At 42.2% G+C, this 19,833-nt stretch overlaps 1 protein-coding gene across 1 annotated transcript; it reads left to right on the top strand.

Annotated features, from left to right (window-relative positions):
- The first annotated feature begins 14,050 nt into the window (after positions 1–14,050).
- FOXC2 (forkhead box C2) lies at positions 14,051–16,450 on the top strand. Its single transcript, XM_089672441.1, has one exon. The coding sequence runs from the start codon at positions 14,307–14,309 to the stop codon at positions 15,717–15,719; it is 1,413 nt and encodes a 470-aa protein (XP_089528567.1). The 5' UTR covers positions 14,051–14,306; the 3' UTR covers positions 15,720–16,450.
- The last annotated feature ends 3,383 nt before the right edge of the window (positions 16,451–19,833 follow it).

Raw genomic sequence — 19,833 nt, forward strand, 5'->3', positions numbered from 1 at the left:
GGCCCCCCCTCCATGCTCGGTGTCTCTCCGGTTCCCTCCACGTGTCTTCATTGACATCTACAGATCCCGAGATGGAACAAATCTCCTCCAGGAACACAGAGCTCCTCCCCCTTCACTCTATTGGATCAGTTGATTGTATCTGCCAGCTGCTGCGATGTCCGCCATCTTTGTTGTGGGCGAACCTCTCCTCTGTGCGGTGTCTATGGCAGTTTCCAGAATCTACAAAGCACCCCTCCCTCCTGATCGGAGAGCACCGCCCACCTCCCCACCACACCTCTCAGGACAGGGCGAGGGAAGGACACGCCCCCAGGCACATGGACCAGGAGGACTGACCACACCCACAAATCCCCATCTCCTCCCCCTATTCCCTTCACACTGAACCCCTCCTCTGATTATATTATAATAATATTAACCCCTCGCCCTCCAGAGGATTTCCCCCCTTCCTGGCCAGGCCATTTCTTGCGCTATGGTGCTGCGTTACTTTGACTGACAATTGCGCGGTCATGCAACGCTGCACGCAAACAAAATTTACACCCAATTTCCCCACAAATAGAGCTTTTTTTTAGTGGTATTTGATCGTCTCTGTGCTTTTTATTTTTTGCGCTATAACAAAAAAAAAAGACCGTCAATTTTGAGAAAAAAATATTTTTGGCTTTTTGCTATTAAACATGTCCAGTAAAAAAATAAAAAAATCAGATTTCATCATAAATTTAGGCCAAAATGTATTCTGCTCCATGTCTTTGCTAAAAATCCCGATACGGGTAAATTCAATGATTTATGTGAAAGTTATAGCGTCTACAAACGGCGGTATAGATACGGGATGCTTTTTAAAAATTTCTTTACTAGTGATGGCGGCAACTGCGGCGGGCATTCTGATACTGGGGGGGGGAATTGACTTGGTGTCACTGACATCCCCAGTGACACCAATACAGTGATCAGTGCTAATAAAAAGCACTGACACTGTAATAATGGCACTGGGCAGGAAGGGGTTAACATCTGGGTCAATCAAAGGGTTAACTGTGTGCTGTTTTACATGATGTTCTGTGTTTGCATTTCACTGTAAGCACACTGCTTTGTATGGCTCTGCTGTGCTCATCCATGCCAAGCAGTGTGCAGGAGCTGACAGGGAGGAGATGCTCGGCAACAGGGGCGGACTGACAACTCATGGGGCCCCCGGGCAATAGGGGATAATGGGGCCCCTGTGTCCTTGCCCACACTCAAAGCACACCCAAAAAAGTCCATAAAAGGTACCAGGGGCATTTCATGAGGCCCCCTAATGACCCCGGGCCCTCGGGCACTTCCCGAGTGCTTGAATGGTCAGTCCGCCCCTGCTCGGCAATCAGCAGGCACAGGCGTGTAATCACTGGCCGGGACCTGGTGATTGACAGCCGCAGGTGGGAATGGCAGCGCGGGAAGGGCTCACACCTCATGCGCACCCCTACCCAGAAATGCAAAATCACACATATATATATATATACCTGATTTTGCACACAGCTGACACCCTGTAGCAATACTTCTATGCCCCCCCCTCCCCTCCCCCCACTGCCCTCCCCTCCCCCCACTGACTCCAAACTGCACTGTCAGAGAGGTTGTAAAGCCTGAACATTTTGTTCCCTAATCCATTCCCTGCAACAAAGAATATGTCGTCCCAACATTTCCTACTCCTGATCTGTGCGGCTCTGCCATGTACTGGTATGAAGAGGTCTTCTGTTCTCTCTGTATTGCTTCCTTTCCGTGAAATCCCAGGTGCTCCTGCCAGTCCCTGTGCTTTCCTACTAAAAACTGACCACACTAGGCATGAGAGCACAGCGTGGTCAGTTCTATAGCTGCCTGCTCTCCTCCAATGATCAGACTTCTCCTGGCACGCCCGCTCCCCCTGCACAGCCATTCACTAGGAAGACCATGTGCTGCTGTTTCTCCTCCTCCAGATCTTATGTAGCTGAGAACAGAGGGAATGTGATCAGGAGTGCCGACAGGGGACCCCAGGAGGGTCAGTCTGTGCAATTCTATCTAGAGATCTACACATAGAGGGGGTCATGATTACCCCCCTTCCCCTTTCTCTCTGTATCCCCCTCCCCCTCTCTTTGTTTCTCTCACCCCCCCTTTTATCTTTTTTTCTTCTCCCTCCCACACCTCCCCCCCCCCCCCCCACACTTCTCATTTCCTTCCCTCTCCTCCTCCCACCACACAGGACTGAGTTCTGATATAAATTGCTGAGCTCCTATTGGTCCTGAGTTGAGTCCGCAGTCTGATGGTCTGATTACCATTTGCCAACTGCCCCGTAGCTGAAAGATGGCTACAGAACGGTCAGCTAGTTCTGGGAGGGCCTCTATTGACATCCTCCAGAAACCCCGCCCCTTGGGCACGCATTGGGCACTCTCTGTGGCTGATCACAGGTCACAGTAAAGGGCCAATCACAGTGGCCCTTTACCATATGATCAGGGGCGGACTGACAACTCATGGGGCCACCCATAAGTGCACATCAGTGCCGACTGTCATTGCCACCTCAGTGCATCCCCATCAGTGCAGTCTGTCAGCATCCATCAGTGCAGCCTATCAGTGTCCATCAGTGAAGCCTATCAGTGCCACCTGTCAGTGGCTCTTCATCAGTGCCATCTATCAGTGCTGACTATCAGTACCGCTTCAGTGCATCCCCATCAGTGCAGTCTGCCAGCGTCCATCAATGCAGCCTATCAGTGTCCATCAGTGCAGCCAATCAGTGCCACTTATCAGTGTCCATCAATGCAGCCTATCAGTTTCCATCAGTGCAGCCTATCAGTGCTGCCTATCAATGTGCATCAGTGCAGCCTATCAGTGCCACCTATCAGTGCCTCTTCATCAGTGCCACCTATCAGTGCCGACTATCAGTATCGCCTCAGTACATCCCCATCAGTGCAGTCTGCCAGAGTCCATCAGTGCAGCCTGTGAGTGCCCATCAGTGCCGCCTATCAGTGCCCATCAGTGCCGCCTATCAGTGCCTCTTCATCAGTGCCACCAATCAGTGGACATCAGTACCGACTATCAGTGCCACCTATCAGTGCCTCCTCATCAGTATCGGCCATAGGCGCAGCCTCATCAGTACCCATCAGTGCAGCCCAGGGGCGGACTGACCATTTTGAAACTCAGGCACTGCCCGAGGGCCCGGGGTCAGTAGGGGGCCCCATGAGATGCCCCTGGTACCTTTTTCATAGGCTTTTTTTAGTTTGGGCAAGGACACAGGGGCCCCATGATCCCGTATTACCCGGGGGCCCCATGAGTTGTCAGTACGCCCCTGGTGCAGCCTCATCAGTGCACATCAGTGAAGAAGAAAAATTACTTATATTATAACAGAAGAAAAATTATTATAAAATTATTAAGAAAAATGTTTTTTTTTCCAAACGTTTTGGTGTTTTTTCGTTGTTTAGCAAAAAATAAAAACCCCGTGGTAATTAAATACCACCAAAAGAAAGCTCTGTCTCAAAAATTATAACATATTCATATGGGTGCAGCGTTGCATGACCGCACAATTGTCATTCATAGTATGACAGCACTGAAAGCTGAGAACTGGCCTGGGCAGGAGTGGGGGAATTTGTTCAAGAAAAGTTTTCTCCTGCAGTTATCTGTATTCCTCACAAGGTGGCGCTGATATATCATCAGTTTTCACAAACTAAGTTCTTTTTTTTCTTTTGTTCCTTTAAAATAAATCATTGAATCCAAATTCTGGATGGGGGGGGGGGGGCGTCTCCAGTCATCATCATGGGACAAGGTGTTGCTGCAATGCCCAGCATAGACTGCAGCCGCCATTTCGTGGTACATCTGTACTGAGAAGCGCCCAAAATTTGTGGACACCTGACCATCACACCTCCACTATGGCCATAAATATGGAGTTCATCCCCTTCCTCCATGGCAATTATCATGCCCTTTAAGAGTTGCCCCTCCCCCTATGGCCATTGCTATAACTTTGCCACCCCTTGTGGCTATACCATCCTCCACTCTTCTAGGAAGACTTTCCACAAGATTGTTGAGGGTGTCTGGGGGAATCTGTGCCCATTGGTGAGCTTCTGATGTTGGATGAGAAGCCCTGGCTCACAATTGGCCTTCCAATTCATCCCAAAGGTGTTCAGTAGGGTTGAGGTCAGGGCTCTGTATGGGATATTTGAGTTTCTCCACACCAAATTGGTCACACTATGTCTTCATGGAGCTGGCTTTGTACACAGGGGTACAAGTCATGATGGAACAGAAAAGGGTCCTCACCAAATTGTTCAGTGGGAGGAATAGTCCCCATCACTGGTGTCAGTGAGAGTAATAGTGACCCATCACTGGTGTCAGTGGTAGGAATAGTGCCCCATTAGTGGTGTCAGTGGGAGGAATAGTGCCCCATTAGTGGTGTCAGTGGGAGGAATAATGCCCCATTATTGGTGTCAGTGGGAGGAATAGTGCCCCATTAGTGGTGTCAGTGGGAGGAATAGATCCCCATCACTGATGTCAGTGGGAGAAATAGTGCCCCATCATTGGTGTCAGTAGAAGGAATAGTGCCCCATTAGTGGTGTCAGTGGGAGGAATAGTGCCCCATCATTGGTGTCAGTAGAAGGAATAGTGCCCCATTAGTGGTGTCAGTGGGAGGAATAGTGGCCCATTAGTGGTGTCAGTGGGAGGAATAGTGCCCCATCATTGGTATCAGTTGGAGGAATAGTGCCCCATCATTGGTGTCAGTGGGGGAATAGATCCTCATCACTGGTGTCAGTGGGAGGAATAGTGGCCCATTAGTGGTGTCAGTGGTAGGAATAGTGCCCCATCATTGGTGTCAGTGGGAAGAACAGTGATCCATCATTGGTGTCAGTGGGAGGAATAGTGTCCCATCATTGGTGTCAGTGGGAGGAATAGAGGGTTAGGGACTGATGTGAATGTACAATATTATTATTATTATTATACAATATTTATAAAGAGCCGATAGTTCACTCAGCGCTGTACATTACAAAGGGGGACAGAACATGTGACAGAACAATACCAATACAATGCAAAACATGAGGGGATCGAGGGCCCTGCTCTTTCGAGCTTACAATCTAGGAGATATACAATGTGTTCAAAATAATAGCAGTGTGTTGAAAAAAGTGACAAAGCTCAAAATCCTTCTAATAGCTTTTATTTCCAAACACACAAATGCATTGGGAACACGACACATTCTATTCCAAATCACAACATGAAGAAAAATAGATACAATTTGTGTTTTTCCTTCCAAAACAATTGAAGAAAAGTGAATATTAGACTGTTCAAAAAAATAGCAGTTTGTATTCTTCTTTACAAACTCAAACATTCACTATATAAACTGAAAAACGTTTGAAGATTTTGCTTTCCTTTGAATGACTTCATGAATATTTGGTTGTAGTCGCACTGTTTCTGAGAACTGCTGTACATCTGTGTTGCATGGAGTCACCCAACTTCTGGCCCCTGTGATCAGGTATTCCAGCCCAGGATGATTGGACGACAGAAACTGCATTTTTGATGTCACCCCACAAGTTTTCTATTGGATTAAGATCCGGGGATTGGGCTGGCCACTCCATAACGTCCATCTTGTTGGTCTGGAACCAAGATGTTGCACGTTTACTGCTGTGTTTGGGGTCGTTGTCTTGTTGGAACACCCATTTCAAGGGCATTTCCTCTTCAGCATAAGGCAGCATGACCTCTTCAAGTATTCTGATGTATTCAGACTGATCCATGATCCCTGGTATGCGATAAATAGGCCCAACACCGTAGTATGAGAAACATCCCCATATCATGGTGCTTGCACCACCATGCTTCACTGTCTTCAACATGTACTGTGGCTTGAATTCAGTGTTTGGGGGTCGTCTGACAAACTGTCTCCGCCCACTAGACCCAAAAAGAACAATCTTACTTTCATCAGTCCACAAAATGTTGCGCCATTTCTCTTTAGGCCGGTCAATGTGCTCTTTGGCAAATTGTAACCTCTTCAGCACGTCTTTTTTCCAACAGTGGGACTTTGCGGGGGCTTCTTGCAGATAGCTTGGCTTCACATAGGCGTCTTCTAATTGTAACAGTCCTCACAGGGAACGTCACACCTTCTTTCATCTTCCTGGAGCTGATTGTTGGCTGAGTCCGCCCCATTTTGGCTATTCTTCTATCGATTCGAATGGTAGTTTTTCGCTTTCTTCCACGTCTTTCAGGTTTTGGTTGCCATTTTAAAGCATTTGCGATCATTTTAGCTGAGCAGCCGATCATTTTCTGCACTTCTTTATATGTTTTCCCCTCTCCAATCAACTTTTTAATCAAGGTACGCTGTTCTTCTGAACAATGTCTGGAACGACCCATTTTCCTCAGAATTTCAGAGAGAAATGCACTGTAACCAGCATGTACAACATTTGCTGCCTTCCTTCCTTAAATAAGGGCAATAATTGCCACCTGTTTTTCAAAGAATGAATGACCTCACTAATAGAACTCCACACTGCTATTATTTTGAACACGCCCCTCAATGAGTGATTCAATGACACAGAATCAGCAGCATGCATGTCATGACTGTTGGGTCTGTTGGATTTCTATTACTCTACTACACCTGCTAGTAAATTATTTGCCATGTAGAAATATCATTTCCACCAAAAACAGTGATTGATCTGGTTAGTAATGTCTGACGGCTATTATTCTGAACACAACTGTATATGTAAAAAGCGCTGCGTAAATTGATGGCGCTATATAAGTATCTGTAATAAATAAATAAATAAATAAATAATAAATAAATAAATAAATAAGACTTCTCCAGCCAAAATGAGTTTATTCAATCCGACTCTTTGCTCCTACAACTCCTGACACTTCCCTGGCGGTGCAGCAAGTCCATCCCTAGAATAATTCTCCCAGCATTTTCATTGTGCCAAAGATCACAGATGCAGCACCGTGCAGAGGGAGACCAGCCTCATGTTCAATTAACCTCTTACTGAAGGAGGCCAGGCCCTGGTGGCGGAAGCCGTCCATTCTCAGATTCTTCATTTTATCTCCAGCGATAAGAAAAGTCTCTAAGGCGGGCGGAGATTATCGAATTCTGGGAGAGACAAGTTGGAAATCAGAACCAGCATTAATTCATGCTTACGACTTCCATGACGCATCTCGTGTTTCTCATACTGCAGACTCTGATATGTGACATCTCTGGAAACCTTCAAATCCCTTCTCATATCCCACCAGATTTACATAATTAAAGTCTCACTCCCCTCCATGATTGGATTACAGGAACGTTAATGATTATAGTTATTGGACGGCATCCATTGACTTTCCTCCCGCTGCTGAGATCAGCCATACGTCTGATGGAGCTGTAATGAATATTTTAGTTAAGCTGAGCTCTGGACTTCCCTTCAGTCTCACACAGTTGTACCGGCTCTTCTCCTGGACTGAAATGGCTTCCTCTGATTTCACTGCACACTGTGAGCTTCTCACAATGAGGATGTCTGGTATTATCTAGCCCACAGGTATTTGCCCTCCAGGCCATTTCATGTGGCCCTTGTACCTCTCCTGCAGGTACCCCCTTGTTTCCGCCCCCACCTTGTCTCAGCAGTAGGCAGCAGAAAGGAGAATAGAACTCTTCTGCCAAATCCTGCACCTCTCAGTGCAGCTGCAGTACCCCCCCATCTCTGCCTCCCCTGGTCTCAGTATTCAGCAGACTTTGGTAACTGACTCCACTCCTCCTCTGGTCCTCCTCCAGACCCTGCACTTTCTGCTTTCCAGCTCTGCTCCCAAAGGGGATGCACGATGATGTTAGGGAGGGTGTGGGATTCTTGACATCCGATGTAATGGGGGGTGGGGTGCTCTGGACATCTAGTCTTACAGATACAACCGGCCCTTTGAGGGCAACCATAATGTTGATACGGCCCGTGATGAAATGGAGCTTGACACCCCTAATCTCGTCCTTTCCTCCTCAGCCTGACTGTCTCTGGCCCACCCCTTTCATTGTGGGATTTCAGTAATCTCAATCATAGAGGTTCAGCATCACATGTGGGCATTACCTAGGGCTGTCTCACCAGCACTCGCCTTTCCAGAATGACACCTACCCAGGGGCGGACTGACAACTCATGGGGCCCCGGGCAATAGGGGATCATGGGGCCCCTGTGTTCTTGGCCAAACTCAAAAAAGCCTATGAAAAAAGTACCAGGGGCATCTCATGGGGCCTCCTACTGACATTGCAAGGGTGGGGGGAAATGCATTGTGCACAGGGAGGGTGATGAGTGTGGTGGGGGGGGGGGGTATGGCAATTAATGGAATTGATCCCCTGTATGGCTCTCTCTACTGCAGCTGAAAGCCAGCGGGAGAGGAGAAGAAGCCGACTGTCAGCTGGCTGTAATTGCCCCCCACTGTGCCGATCATCCTCCCTGCCTGCATCCTATTCACCCAGATGCTTGGGCCCCCCTGCAGGCCTGGGCCCCATACAGGAGGACTGGTGTTACCCCCTTACCCATTGCCCTGGTCATCTGCATTGCTGGTGGAGACTACAAGTGGCCATACTTACACACAAGGATTGATTTACTAAAACTGGAGAGTGCAAAGTGTGGTGCAGCTGTACATGGCAGCCAATCAGCTTCTGACTTCAGGTTGTTCAAATAAGCTTTGACAAAAAAAACCTGAAGCTGATTGGTTCCTATGCAGAGCTGCACCAAGTTTTGCACTCTCCAGTGTTAGTAAATCAACCCCATATAGTCCAGGGATGGCATACCATTGTCGCTGAGGAAGCTCACGTAGAATGAGTTGATGGGAAGTAGCTGAATAAGGATAGGGATCAACAGCCTTGAAAAAAGCTGAAAAACCAGATTTCATGAAAATAAAAAAAATGGCAATGTTTTCTGACACTCAGTGTGGTGGTTTACCGGAAGTAGAACATATTCACATTGCAAAGTAAAAATGTACTTAACTTATGCCAGCCATATATGGGTCCAAATTCGACTGATCTTTCATCCGAAAATCAGACCTAAGAATAATCGGCCGATTTTCACTCTGTTAGTGGGTCAATGGCACCGGCTGACTTTCGTACTTCCTCCCCTTTTCAGTGATCGGCACGTTTGAAAATTTGTGAAAAACTACCGAAATTTGACTCAATGATGGTCAAATCGTACGATCGTTTTTCTGAAAAGAATATGCGCATGAGCCGTGACCTGGAAGGAACAGAAGTTTCGCCTGTTATATGGGGTGAACTTTATGACTCAGTTGGCCGATTTTCAAAATCATTGATGGCTCGGATTACCGAGCGAACGACATTTTCAATTTTCCAGATGAAAAATCATTCAGAATTTGACCCATGTATGGCCTGCATTAGCGATTAAAGTGAAACTGTGCTGATTTCAATCATCCTATCACATGCATGCAAAAATCCATTTTTTTAAGTTTTCCTTGTGCGTGATTGAACATCCTTTGTGAGGTGAATTTTCACTTTGTTGGACCTCATGTTCTAAACCAAGTTAAAAAATCACATTGCAAAGTTAAAATGCAGAACTCTCAGTGCTTTAGAAAATGAAACGTCCTACATTTAGGGTTTACATTATTATTATTATACAGGATTTATATCCCGCCAATAGTTTGCGCAGCACTTTACAAAATGAAGGCAGACATTACAGTTGCAGTACTATTTGGTACAAGAGGAATCAGATGGTTTACATCTACTTTTATCAAATTCATTATAGCTATGCCAAATGTATCGTCTAATCACAGCAGCAGGAAGAAAGCCAGCGGATGCCCTCCAATACCTATAATCAGTGATTATTATTATTAGATTATTATTATACAGGATTTATATATTATTATTATTATACAGGATTTATTTATTATTATTATTATTATTATTATTATACAGTATTTATATATTATTATTATACAGGATTTATATATTATTATTATACAGGATTTATATATTATTATTATACAGGATTTATATATTATTATTATACAGGATTTATATAGCGCCAACAGTTTGCTCAGCGCTTTACATTATGGAGGGAGACAATACAGTAACAATACAGTTCAATACAAGAGGGTTAGGAGCAGGGGCAGACTGACAACTCATGGGGCCCCCTACCAGGGGCGGACTGACAATTCATGGGGCCCCCGGGCAGTAGGGGATCATGGGGCCCCTGTGTCCGTGCCCAAACTCAAAAAAGCCTATGAAAAAGGTACCAGGGGCATCTTATGGGGCCCCCTACTGACCCCGGGCCCTCGGGCAGTGCCCGAGTTTCCAAATGGTCAGTCCGCCCCTAGTTAGGAGGGCCCTGCTCCTCGGAGCCTACAATCTAGGATAGTAATCTTCCTGTAATCCAGCCTTTCTCAACCAGGGTGCCTTGAGGTTTCTTCAGGGGTGCCTTGGCAAAATGTCTAAAAATTGCCCAAAACTTGTATACAAGCCAGCAGGTGGAACAAGCTTCCCTTTTAGTTACACAAAGCCACAGGTTTTCATTGTGCACCATTACGACCTTCTAGTTGCTGGCTTCCTGACAACCAATGATGTCATCAGTTGATAAGAAGGATGTCAGCTGCCTGCACAGCATCCTAGTTTGACCCTCTCCTGCCTCTTTCCATCAGTGCTGGGGCCACATTAGCTCAGTGATGGAGAAAAACTGAGGGAGAGGAGAAACACTGAAATACTAGTCAGTACCAGTGTGCAAAAGTGTATTTGCTATGGAAGAATAAAGCACTTCTAATGTTGGGTGCCCTACATGTGTGGGTGTTGCTGTGTTGTATAAAACTTTTCACATTTAAAATGGGGTTCCCTTTTAAAATTATGGACAGTCTGGAGGCACCCCATTTTAGAATGGGGTACCTCAAGACTGTCCATAATTTTAAAGGGTGCCTCGGGATTGTTCATCATCTTTAAGGGTGCTTTGACTGAAAAAAAGATTGAGAAACACTGATCCAATCATAGATAGGATAAGACTTTAGTTTTGCAATATAATGATAGTATTTTACATACTGCAAACACCCTGCTAGTGCATTCTCATAAACAACCGCACGATGGCATCACATCCATTAGAATCATTCATGACAATCAGCAATGCCGGTTAGTGACATCAGGTGGCGCTGTATACCAAGCTGAAATCCCCATCCCACGCAGCCTTTTGCTTCTTGCTGCAAAGTCATCATGTCAGAATTAATGCCAGTTTACTAAACTTTCACTAGCACCACCCTGCCAACTTCGTGTATGCAACATAAATAAATAAATCTCTGCAATGAATGTACTGATTCACTCATTAATTTCTTTAAATGTATTTTTACTTAATTTTTTTATTATATATATATATATATATATATATATATATATATATATATATATACTTTGCAAATACTCAGATCTCAAGACACTTTTAGATAAAATAGTAAAGGCCAATTATGTCAGTAATTTACCCTATCTGTAAAACACTGGTGGACATTGGGGTATGATCATGTTGTAAGGATTTATTGTAAATACTTATTTTTTTACTGGAAGTTGTAACAGTGAATTCTTATTCGTGTTTATTATATATATATATATATATATATATATATATATATATATATATATATATATATATATATAAAATATGTTTATATATATATATATATATATAATATTATATTTTTGTTATTTATATACTTTATATTTTATATATATTATATATTTTATATATAAATGAGTAACAAAAATATAATATATAGACTGTATGTATTGTATTTTAGTGGATAGCAGAACTTTCCTGCTTTATGTGCAGAATTTTTGTTCTGTTGCTGTCTACAGATTTTTATTCAGCAATAGGAAATCCGCAAAAGTGTGTAAGCTCTTCGGTTTAGCTCTGTCCCATCCTATAATGTCCACCCCCAGGATGCATATGGCCAGGGAGAAGTGTCCCTCTGCAATTTGCAGGGATCATCTGTACTCCCCTCCACCGCCTGTAACCTGGCTATGTGAAAACAGAAAGTGTTACATTAAATAAACACGAGTATCAGGTTCACTTTAAATGCCCCGAAAACACACTTCCATCTGGGAGTCATTTCGTGCCTAGGCTCCTTCTCTGCCTCGCCTACAAATTCGACCCAATTCAGCGGAAAATTCAACGTGATGTTCATTTTGTTCACCCCAGTAAAAAGAAAAAAAAATTAAAGAACGGTATATATATATATATATATATATATATATATATATATATATATACCGTTCTTTAATTTTTTATATATAATATATATATATATATACTTTAATATATATATATATATATATATATACACACATATACACATACACAGTATCTGTATATCTATCTATCTATCTATCTATCTATCTATCTATCTATCTATCTATCTATCTATCTATCATCTATCTATATATTGTATGTATATATATTAAAAAAACTCATTCCCGGGAGTGTTTCCGCTTTAATTCTACGTTGATTACAAAGTTGCAGATCGCACATTATTATTTTGGACCCCCCCAAATGACTGCTAAATTCAAGAACTCCAATCGGCTTAATTGGGTCTCCTTTTTAGACATTTTTTCAGGTACTTGCTAAAACAAAACATTCCTGTAAATTCATCCATTAGCAGCCAGACTCTGCTCTCTGATTAACAAATCTAATTACTGCTAATGGAAACATCAAAAGCTCCAATAAAAGACGTTTAATGAAATTTGAGAAAAGAAAAATCAAACATCTACTTTGAGTGAAAAAAACCCCCACAAGATGTATTTAGGGTATTCATTTTATTTAAATATATATTATAATAATAAATAATCTAGCAAAAATTGTATTAATTAAAGTGCACGAATGTAAAAATTAAGACATCTTCATTACTGTTTTACCAACTGGTTTCCAAGAATGGTAAAATAATTCAAATGGTACAAAAAAATCATATTGTGCAATTCGTATTTATTATTCGGAGTAATTAATGAACTGACCTAATGAGAATAAAGTTTCATTTGTGGAATGTTAACAGTTTTAAAATTATAAAAATCAAATTTTAATCATGCAATATATATTGTTTAAATGTATATACAATTTTACGTTAAAAATACAATATATATTTTAGGGGTTCTGAGATAGGCTGAGTTGTTTTAATTTACATTTTAATCATGATATATCTATATCTATCTATCTATCTATCTATCTATCTATCTATCTATCTATCTATCTATTTATCTATCTATCATCTATCTATCTATCTATCTATCTATCTATCTATCTATCTATCTATGGGGGGGGGGGGGGGGGGTTGGGGACTAGGAAAGTCTGAACTGTTTTATTCTATATTTTAATCAAACGGTATATTTTGGGGGTTCTGGGGAAGGCTGAATTTTTATATTGTATATGATAAACATGCAATATATATGTAGAGGGTTCTGGGGGAGTTTGGGTAGTTAGATTTGATATTTCAAACATGCAATATATATTTTTGGTGTTCTGGGGGAGGGTGGGTTGCTTTAATTTATTCTTTTATCATGCAATATATATTCGGCGTGTGTGTGTGTGTGTGTGTGTGGGGGGGGGGGGGTTGGGGGAGGCCGAATGATTTAAATGTATATTTTATTCATGCAACATGTATTTTGGGGGTTCTGGAAAAGGCTGAGTTGTTTTAAGTTATACTTTAGTCATGCAATATATATTTTGGGGATTCTGGGGGGAGGCTGGGATGTTTTAATTTATTCATTAATCATACCATATGTATTTTTGGGGTTCAGGGGAGGTTGAATTGTTTAAATATATACTTTAATCATCCAATATGTATTTTTGGGGTTCTGCAAAAGACTGAATTGTTTCATTTTATACTTTTAAAAAGGTAATATTGTGGGAATGAGGGGAAAATGTCCTGGTAAGCCAAGCAGTGCATGGTTCCCAGGCTTGCAGGTTGTGTTTCCCCTGTTTTTTTTTTGGGGGGGGGGGGCTCCGTGGGTTTAAATCTCAGCTCCATCCAGCCTGCTCCATATTTGGATAAGCAAAGTAAAAAAAGGGGATTTGGTGCTGGAGTCCTGTGGAAAAGTCTCTGCGAGCTGACTGGCTGCTGGCTCCTCTTCCTGCCCCCTGATTGGCCAGAAGTTGTGGAAGAGGGTGTGGAGGGCTGCCAGTAAAAGCTTAGCTCGCAGAAAAAAGTTTGGAAAAGTTTTCCATAGCTGAGAAAGAAGTCCAGGAGAGCAGAGCTGAGATTTGAGTCTTCTCCACCCCCCACCCTCCTCCTGCCCTGGCAGAACCGGTACCGGGAGTGGACCTAGCCTGGCCATGAGCTGAGGATGGTGCTGAGCTGAAGGTCCAGGCTGTGGTTGTGAAGTCCTCCAGCTCCAGGGCGACCCCAGAGCCCCATCCATCCTGCCTTCTCAGATCTCAGCATCGATGATGCAGGCTCGTTACTCCGTGGGTGACCCCAATGGCCTGGGGGTCGTGCCCTACCTGAGCGAGCAGAACTACTACAGGACGGCGGGCACCTATGGCACCATGCCCACCCCGATGAGCGTGTACCCTGGGCACGAGCAGTACACCTCTGGCATGAGCAGGTCCTATGGACCCTACCACCACCACCAGCCCTCAGCGCCCAAGGACTTGGTCAAGCCACCCTACAGCTACATCGCCCTCATCACCATGGCCATCCAGAACGCCCCGGACAAGAAGATCACCCTGAATGGCATCTACCAGTTCATCATGGACCGCTTCCCCTTCTACCGGGAGAACAAGCAGGGCTGGCAGAACTCCATCCGACACAACCTGTCCCTCAATGAGTGCTTCGTCAAGGTGCCCAGGGACGACAAGAAGCCTGGAAAGGGCAGTTACTGGACCCTGGACCCCGACTCCTACAACATGTTCGAGAATGGGAGCTTCTTGAGGAGGAGAAGGAGGTTCAAGAAGAAGGATGCCAGCAAGGACAAGGATGAGCGCCAGCAGAAGGAGCCTGGAAAGCTCCAAGGTGGCATCACCAACCTGGAGGCGTCCAAGGAGGTCCACCATGAGAAGAAGATCGTCATCAAGAGCGAGTCTCCAGAACTTCCACCGGTCATCACCAAAGTGGAGAACCTGAGCCCTGATGGTGGCAGTGCCATGCAGGATAGTCCAAGGAGTGTAGCCTCTACCCCATCGGTGTCCACCGACAGCTCCATCCCTGACCACCACCCTTCCAGCAATGGCTTGTCGGGCTTCAGCGTGGAGAACATCATGACAATCAGGACTTCGCCCCATGGGGAGCTGAGCCCGGTGCCCTCTGTACCCCACCGGACAGGTATGGTGCCCTCCCTGCCCCTGAACTATGCCCAGAGCCAGCCCTCCATCTACAGCCAGGCCTGCGCCCAGGGCATGGATTCCAGTGCCAGCTACCAGTGCAGCATGAGGGCCATGAGCCTGTACACAGCAGACAGGACTGGGCACATGTGTGTTCCCACCACACTGGAAGAGGGCATCTCAGACCACCACAGCGGAGCCTCCTCTCCCCTAAACTCCATGAGCCTCAGCTCCAGCCAGGAAGGGGCCCTATCCTCCAGCCACCACCAACAAGGGGGCACCGCTGGCCAGACCCCATCCTGGTACCTCAACCACGGGGCAGAGCTCAACCACCTCTCCGGGCATACCTTCACCTCCCAACAGCAGACTTTCCCCAGTGTCAGGGAGATGTTCAACTCCCACCGCCTTGGCATTGAGGGTTCAGCCTTGGCAGAGCACCAGGTAGGCAGCAATGCCAGCTGCCAGATCCCATACAGGTCTGCCCCCTCTATATATCGCCATAGTAGCCCTTACTCATACGACTGCACTAAGTATTGACATGCTTCCAACAATGCCAATGCACCCCAACCCAAGACTGGCACCATGGAACAATGCCATACTCCCATTCCTGCCATCCAATGCACCCCAACCCAAAACTGGCATCATGGAACAATGCAATACCCCCATTACTGCCGCCCAGATGGACAGGAGACAATCATGGATCACGTGACTCTACAGAGGTTATTTTGAGTCTATAACATGAAGAAAATTTAAATATACTTGAACATGGAGAGAAAAAAAACATACAAAAATATGGTAGGTTTACCCAAAATATTAACCAAAAAAAAGTTATATGGACCAACTTTATCCCGACCACCTTGTCTAGAAAATGTTGTGAGGAATATTTAAAACGTTCTCCTTTCTATTCTATAGAACAGCCTGTTATTTAGAGACCTTTTATCCCAAATATTTAAAGTTCAGTTCACTGGATCTTTGTGCTTTTTTTTTTTTTTTTACATTTTTTTAATTGTTTTTATTTTCCAAAAATTATCTAAAAATAGTTTATTCAGACTCGTCTATAATAACTGATATTTCGTCCAGTTTATGCCCTTTTTTCTTATTAAAATTAAGAATATAATTTATTTTTTCCCCTCTTGTTGAATTGATGGTTTATTTCTCTCGTCTGTTGCTGTATCTTGAATTCTGCTGTCCTGAGACTGACCATTCCTGACTGTTTGTGTCTTTTTGTCTTTTTTTTCATTTAATAAACACTTGTTGTGTTACAGCTATTGTGGGTACAGGGTGTCTGTTTTTATTTTACTTATTGAAATTTCTGTTAAATATTTATATATTTTTTAAAGTTTGTTAGTTATTATTAGTTTGTGATGCGAGCAAAGATATAGGGTTTACATTTATTATGGTTATGATTTGCAAAATGGACCTGTCAGAATTCTATCTATCTATCTATCTATCTATCTATCTATCTATCTATCTATCTATCGTATCCATCTACTATCCATCTATCGTATCCATCTAATCTATCTATCTATCTATCTATCTATCTATCTATCTATCTATCTATCTATCTATCTATCTATCTATCTATCTATCTATCCTTCTATCTTTCTATCTATCTATCTATCTATCTATCTATCTATCTATCTATCTATCTATCTATTTATCTATCTATCTATCTATCTATCTATCTATCTATCTATCTATTATCTATCTATCTATCTATCTATCTATCTATCTATCTTTCTATCTATCTCTCTATCTTTTATCCAGTTATGGTCTTCCTTCTTTTTCTTTCTTTCTTTTTCTTTCTTTCTTTCTTTCTTTCTTTCTTTCTTTCTTTCTTTCTTTCTTTCTTTCTTTCTTTCTTTCTTTCTTTCTTTCTTTCTTTTTTTCTTTCTTTCTTTCTTTCTTTCTTTCTTTCTTTCTTTCTTTTTCCGTATGTGTCTATCTATCTATCTATCTATCTATCTATCTATCTATCTATCTATCTATCTATTTATCTCTCTTTCAAAATATATATATATGAGAGAGAGAGAGCTAGACCGATCAATAGATAGATGAACAGAGTGTTATATATTATATAAAACATATAATTATAATACATGTATTTGTCTTTCTTTCTTTCTCTCTTTCTTTCTTTCTTTCTTTCTTTCTTTCTTTCTTTCTTTCTTTCTTTCTTTCTTTTCTTCTCTTCTCTTCTCTTCTCTTCTCTTCTCTTCTCTTCCCTTCCCTTCCCTTCCTTTCCTTTCCTTTCCTTTCCTTTCTTTCTTTTTTTCTTTCTTTCTTTTTCTCTCTGCTCTTTTACCTATCTATCTTTCTATCTCTCTTTGATGGATAGATAGACAAACAGAGAGTGATATATATATATATATATATATATATATATATATATATATATATATATATAAAATGATGCATATATTTATAATATAAACTTATATAATATACATTTGCCTATCTTTCTTCCTTTAAATATATATATATATATATGAGAGAGGGAGAGAGAGAGAGATAGTGTTACTCTATATATTTAACATTATTATAAAATATATAATATGTATTTTCTTTCTTTTCTTTTTTCTTTTCTTTTTTCTCTCTCTAGTGTTGCTAGTATGTACAGTTGCTGTCATACTGTATATACATACTGTATTCTATCTATTTTTCTTTCGCTATTCGTTTTATTATGTTTGTATTTATTTACTATATATATATTACTTTTGTATAAAAAGACAACCCTAACCCCCCCCCCCTTCCCGTGAACCTGGAAGTCGTGCAGTATTCGGGAGGAATTAATATTAATGCAGCCAGTCACAGGGAGGTATACTGGGCTGCTTGTGGTCATCTATAATTGATGGCCAAACATTGGCATATTTGCGCTCTTGAAATGTACCGCAGAAAAACAAAAAATACTATTTAAAAGGAAAAAAAGTTGTAAAAAATGTCAAGTGCTGCTGCGGGGCTGTTTATTTTTGCTGCAGACCAAACTGTGATTAGGGAGGAGATCCTGGCTGTGTGCGGGGGTCGGTGCTGGTGTCGGTCGCTTCTAATAATTTTATTATCGCCCTCACACTGACCTGTGACATGGGCGCTGCTGGGGAAAACCTGCGCTAATTTGTCGCAGCCTTGTAAGGTTAATTTGTTTTCTATCTATTGTTTTGTTCTCAGCTGCAGGTCAATCTAATTTATTACCTCTGTGGAAAATCTGCTTCATAAGTGATTTGTGTTCTGGTCGGGGAGGATTTACATGTGAGAAAAGTTCCCTGTGAATTGTATTGACAAAGGTGACATCTCGGCCATTTGGCTGCCTCGGTGGAACTTATTTTATGTGGGTGGCCTGAATGCAATGGAGGCTTACTACACCCCTACCCCTTCCACCAAAGGTTTTATTATACACAATACTTCCCATACAGAGAAAGTAGAAAAGTAGAACTATATATACAACTAATAGTGGGACTGTATATGTATACAATGTATGATCTGTTTATCTTTCTGTTTAGTAATTGATCTATGTAGCTATTGATCCACCTGGCCGAAATTTAATTTTAATAGAGGGGTTGTAATCCTCCCCCCCCAAGTTTTTTTCTCTACCCAATACTTCACTATGAGAAAATATAATATATATATATATATATATTAGTATATTTGAAATATTGTAGTTGTGTATATACAATATGTATACCGATAGTTAGATCTGAGATAGATAAATAGATAGATAGATAAATAGATAGATAGATAAATAGATAGATGGATAGATAGTTATCAATTTATCTGTCCATATATCTATCTATCTGCCCATCTATATATCTATATATCTGGTCATATATTGAGCTGTCTATCTATTGATCCATCTATCCACCTCTGGAGTCTTTAACATGCTGATCGCTTAATTGACTGTTTACTGATACATGGATGGTAATTATAAATATCTATCTATCTATCTATCTATCTATCTATCTATCTATCTATCTATCTATCTATCAAACTGTCTATCTCTCTATTGATCTAAGATAGATAGAGAGATATATAGGAAAGAAAGAAAGAAAGAAAGAAAGGCAAATATATGTATTATAATTATATGTTTGATATAATATATAACACTATCTATCTATCTATCTATCTATCTATCTATCTATCTATCTATCTATCCCAGATCTATCTATCTATCTATCTATCTATCTATCCCAGATCGATCGATCTATCTATCTATCTATCTATCTATCTATCTATCTATCTATCTATCTATCTATCTGTCCATCTATCTATTGATCCATCTATCCAGCTCTGGAACCTTTAACTTGCTGATCGCCTAATTTACCACCCACAGATACAGGACAGAGGTCTGAAGGAAGGTGCGATTTTAGGTAGATCGGTTATTTAAGAAAGCTCTGTTGGATTTGTATCTACTCTCTCCTGACACGTGGCCGATGACAGAAAGCAATAATCGGTAGAATCGGTATTTTCAGTAATTTTCCACCCAGCAAAGTCTCATTTTGGGTGGACTTATTGAACGATGGCACACCATACACAGGCAGATGTCCTGGAGGTTTAATACCTGGAGGTTTAAGATTTGTATTTTGAGAAATTTTCTGTGGACACTTTGGGGTTCATTTGATCAAACCGGAGAGTGCAAAATCTGGTGCAGCTGTGCATGGCA

The sequence above is a fragment of the Staurois parvus genome, unplaced genomic scaffold, assembly GCF_062004578.1.
Source record: "Staurois parvus isolate SC_StPar_1 unplaced genomic scaffold, SC_StPar_1.0 ptg000128l, whole genome shotgun sequence".
Lineage (NCBI taxonomy): Eukaryota > Metazoa > Chordata > Amphibia > Anura > Ranidae > Staurois > Staurois parvus.

What these genes read in the sequence shown, in the direction of transcription:
- FOXC2 (XM_089672441.1), top strand. Translation starts at nt 14,307, where the DNA reads ATGATGCAGGCTCGTTACTCCGTGGGTGACCCCAATGGCCTGGGGGTC.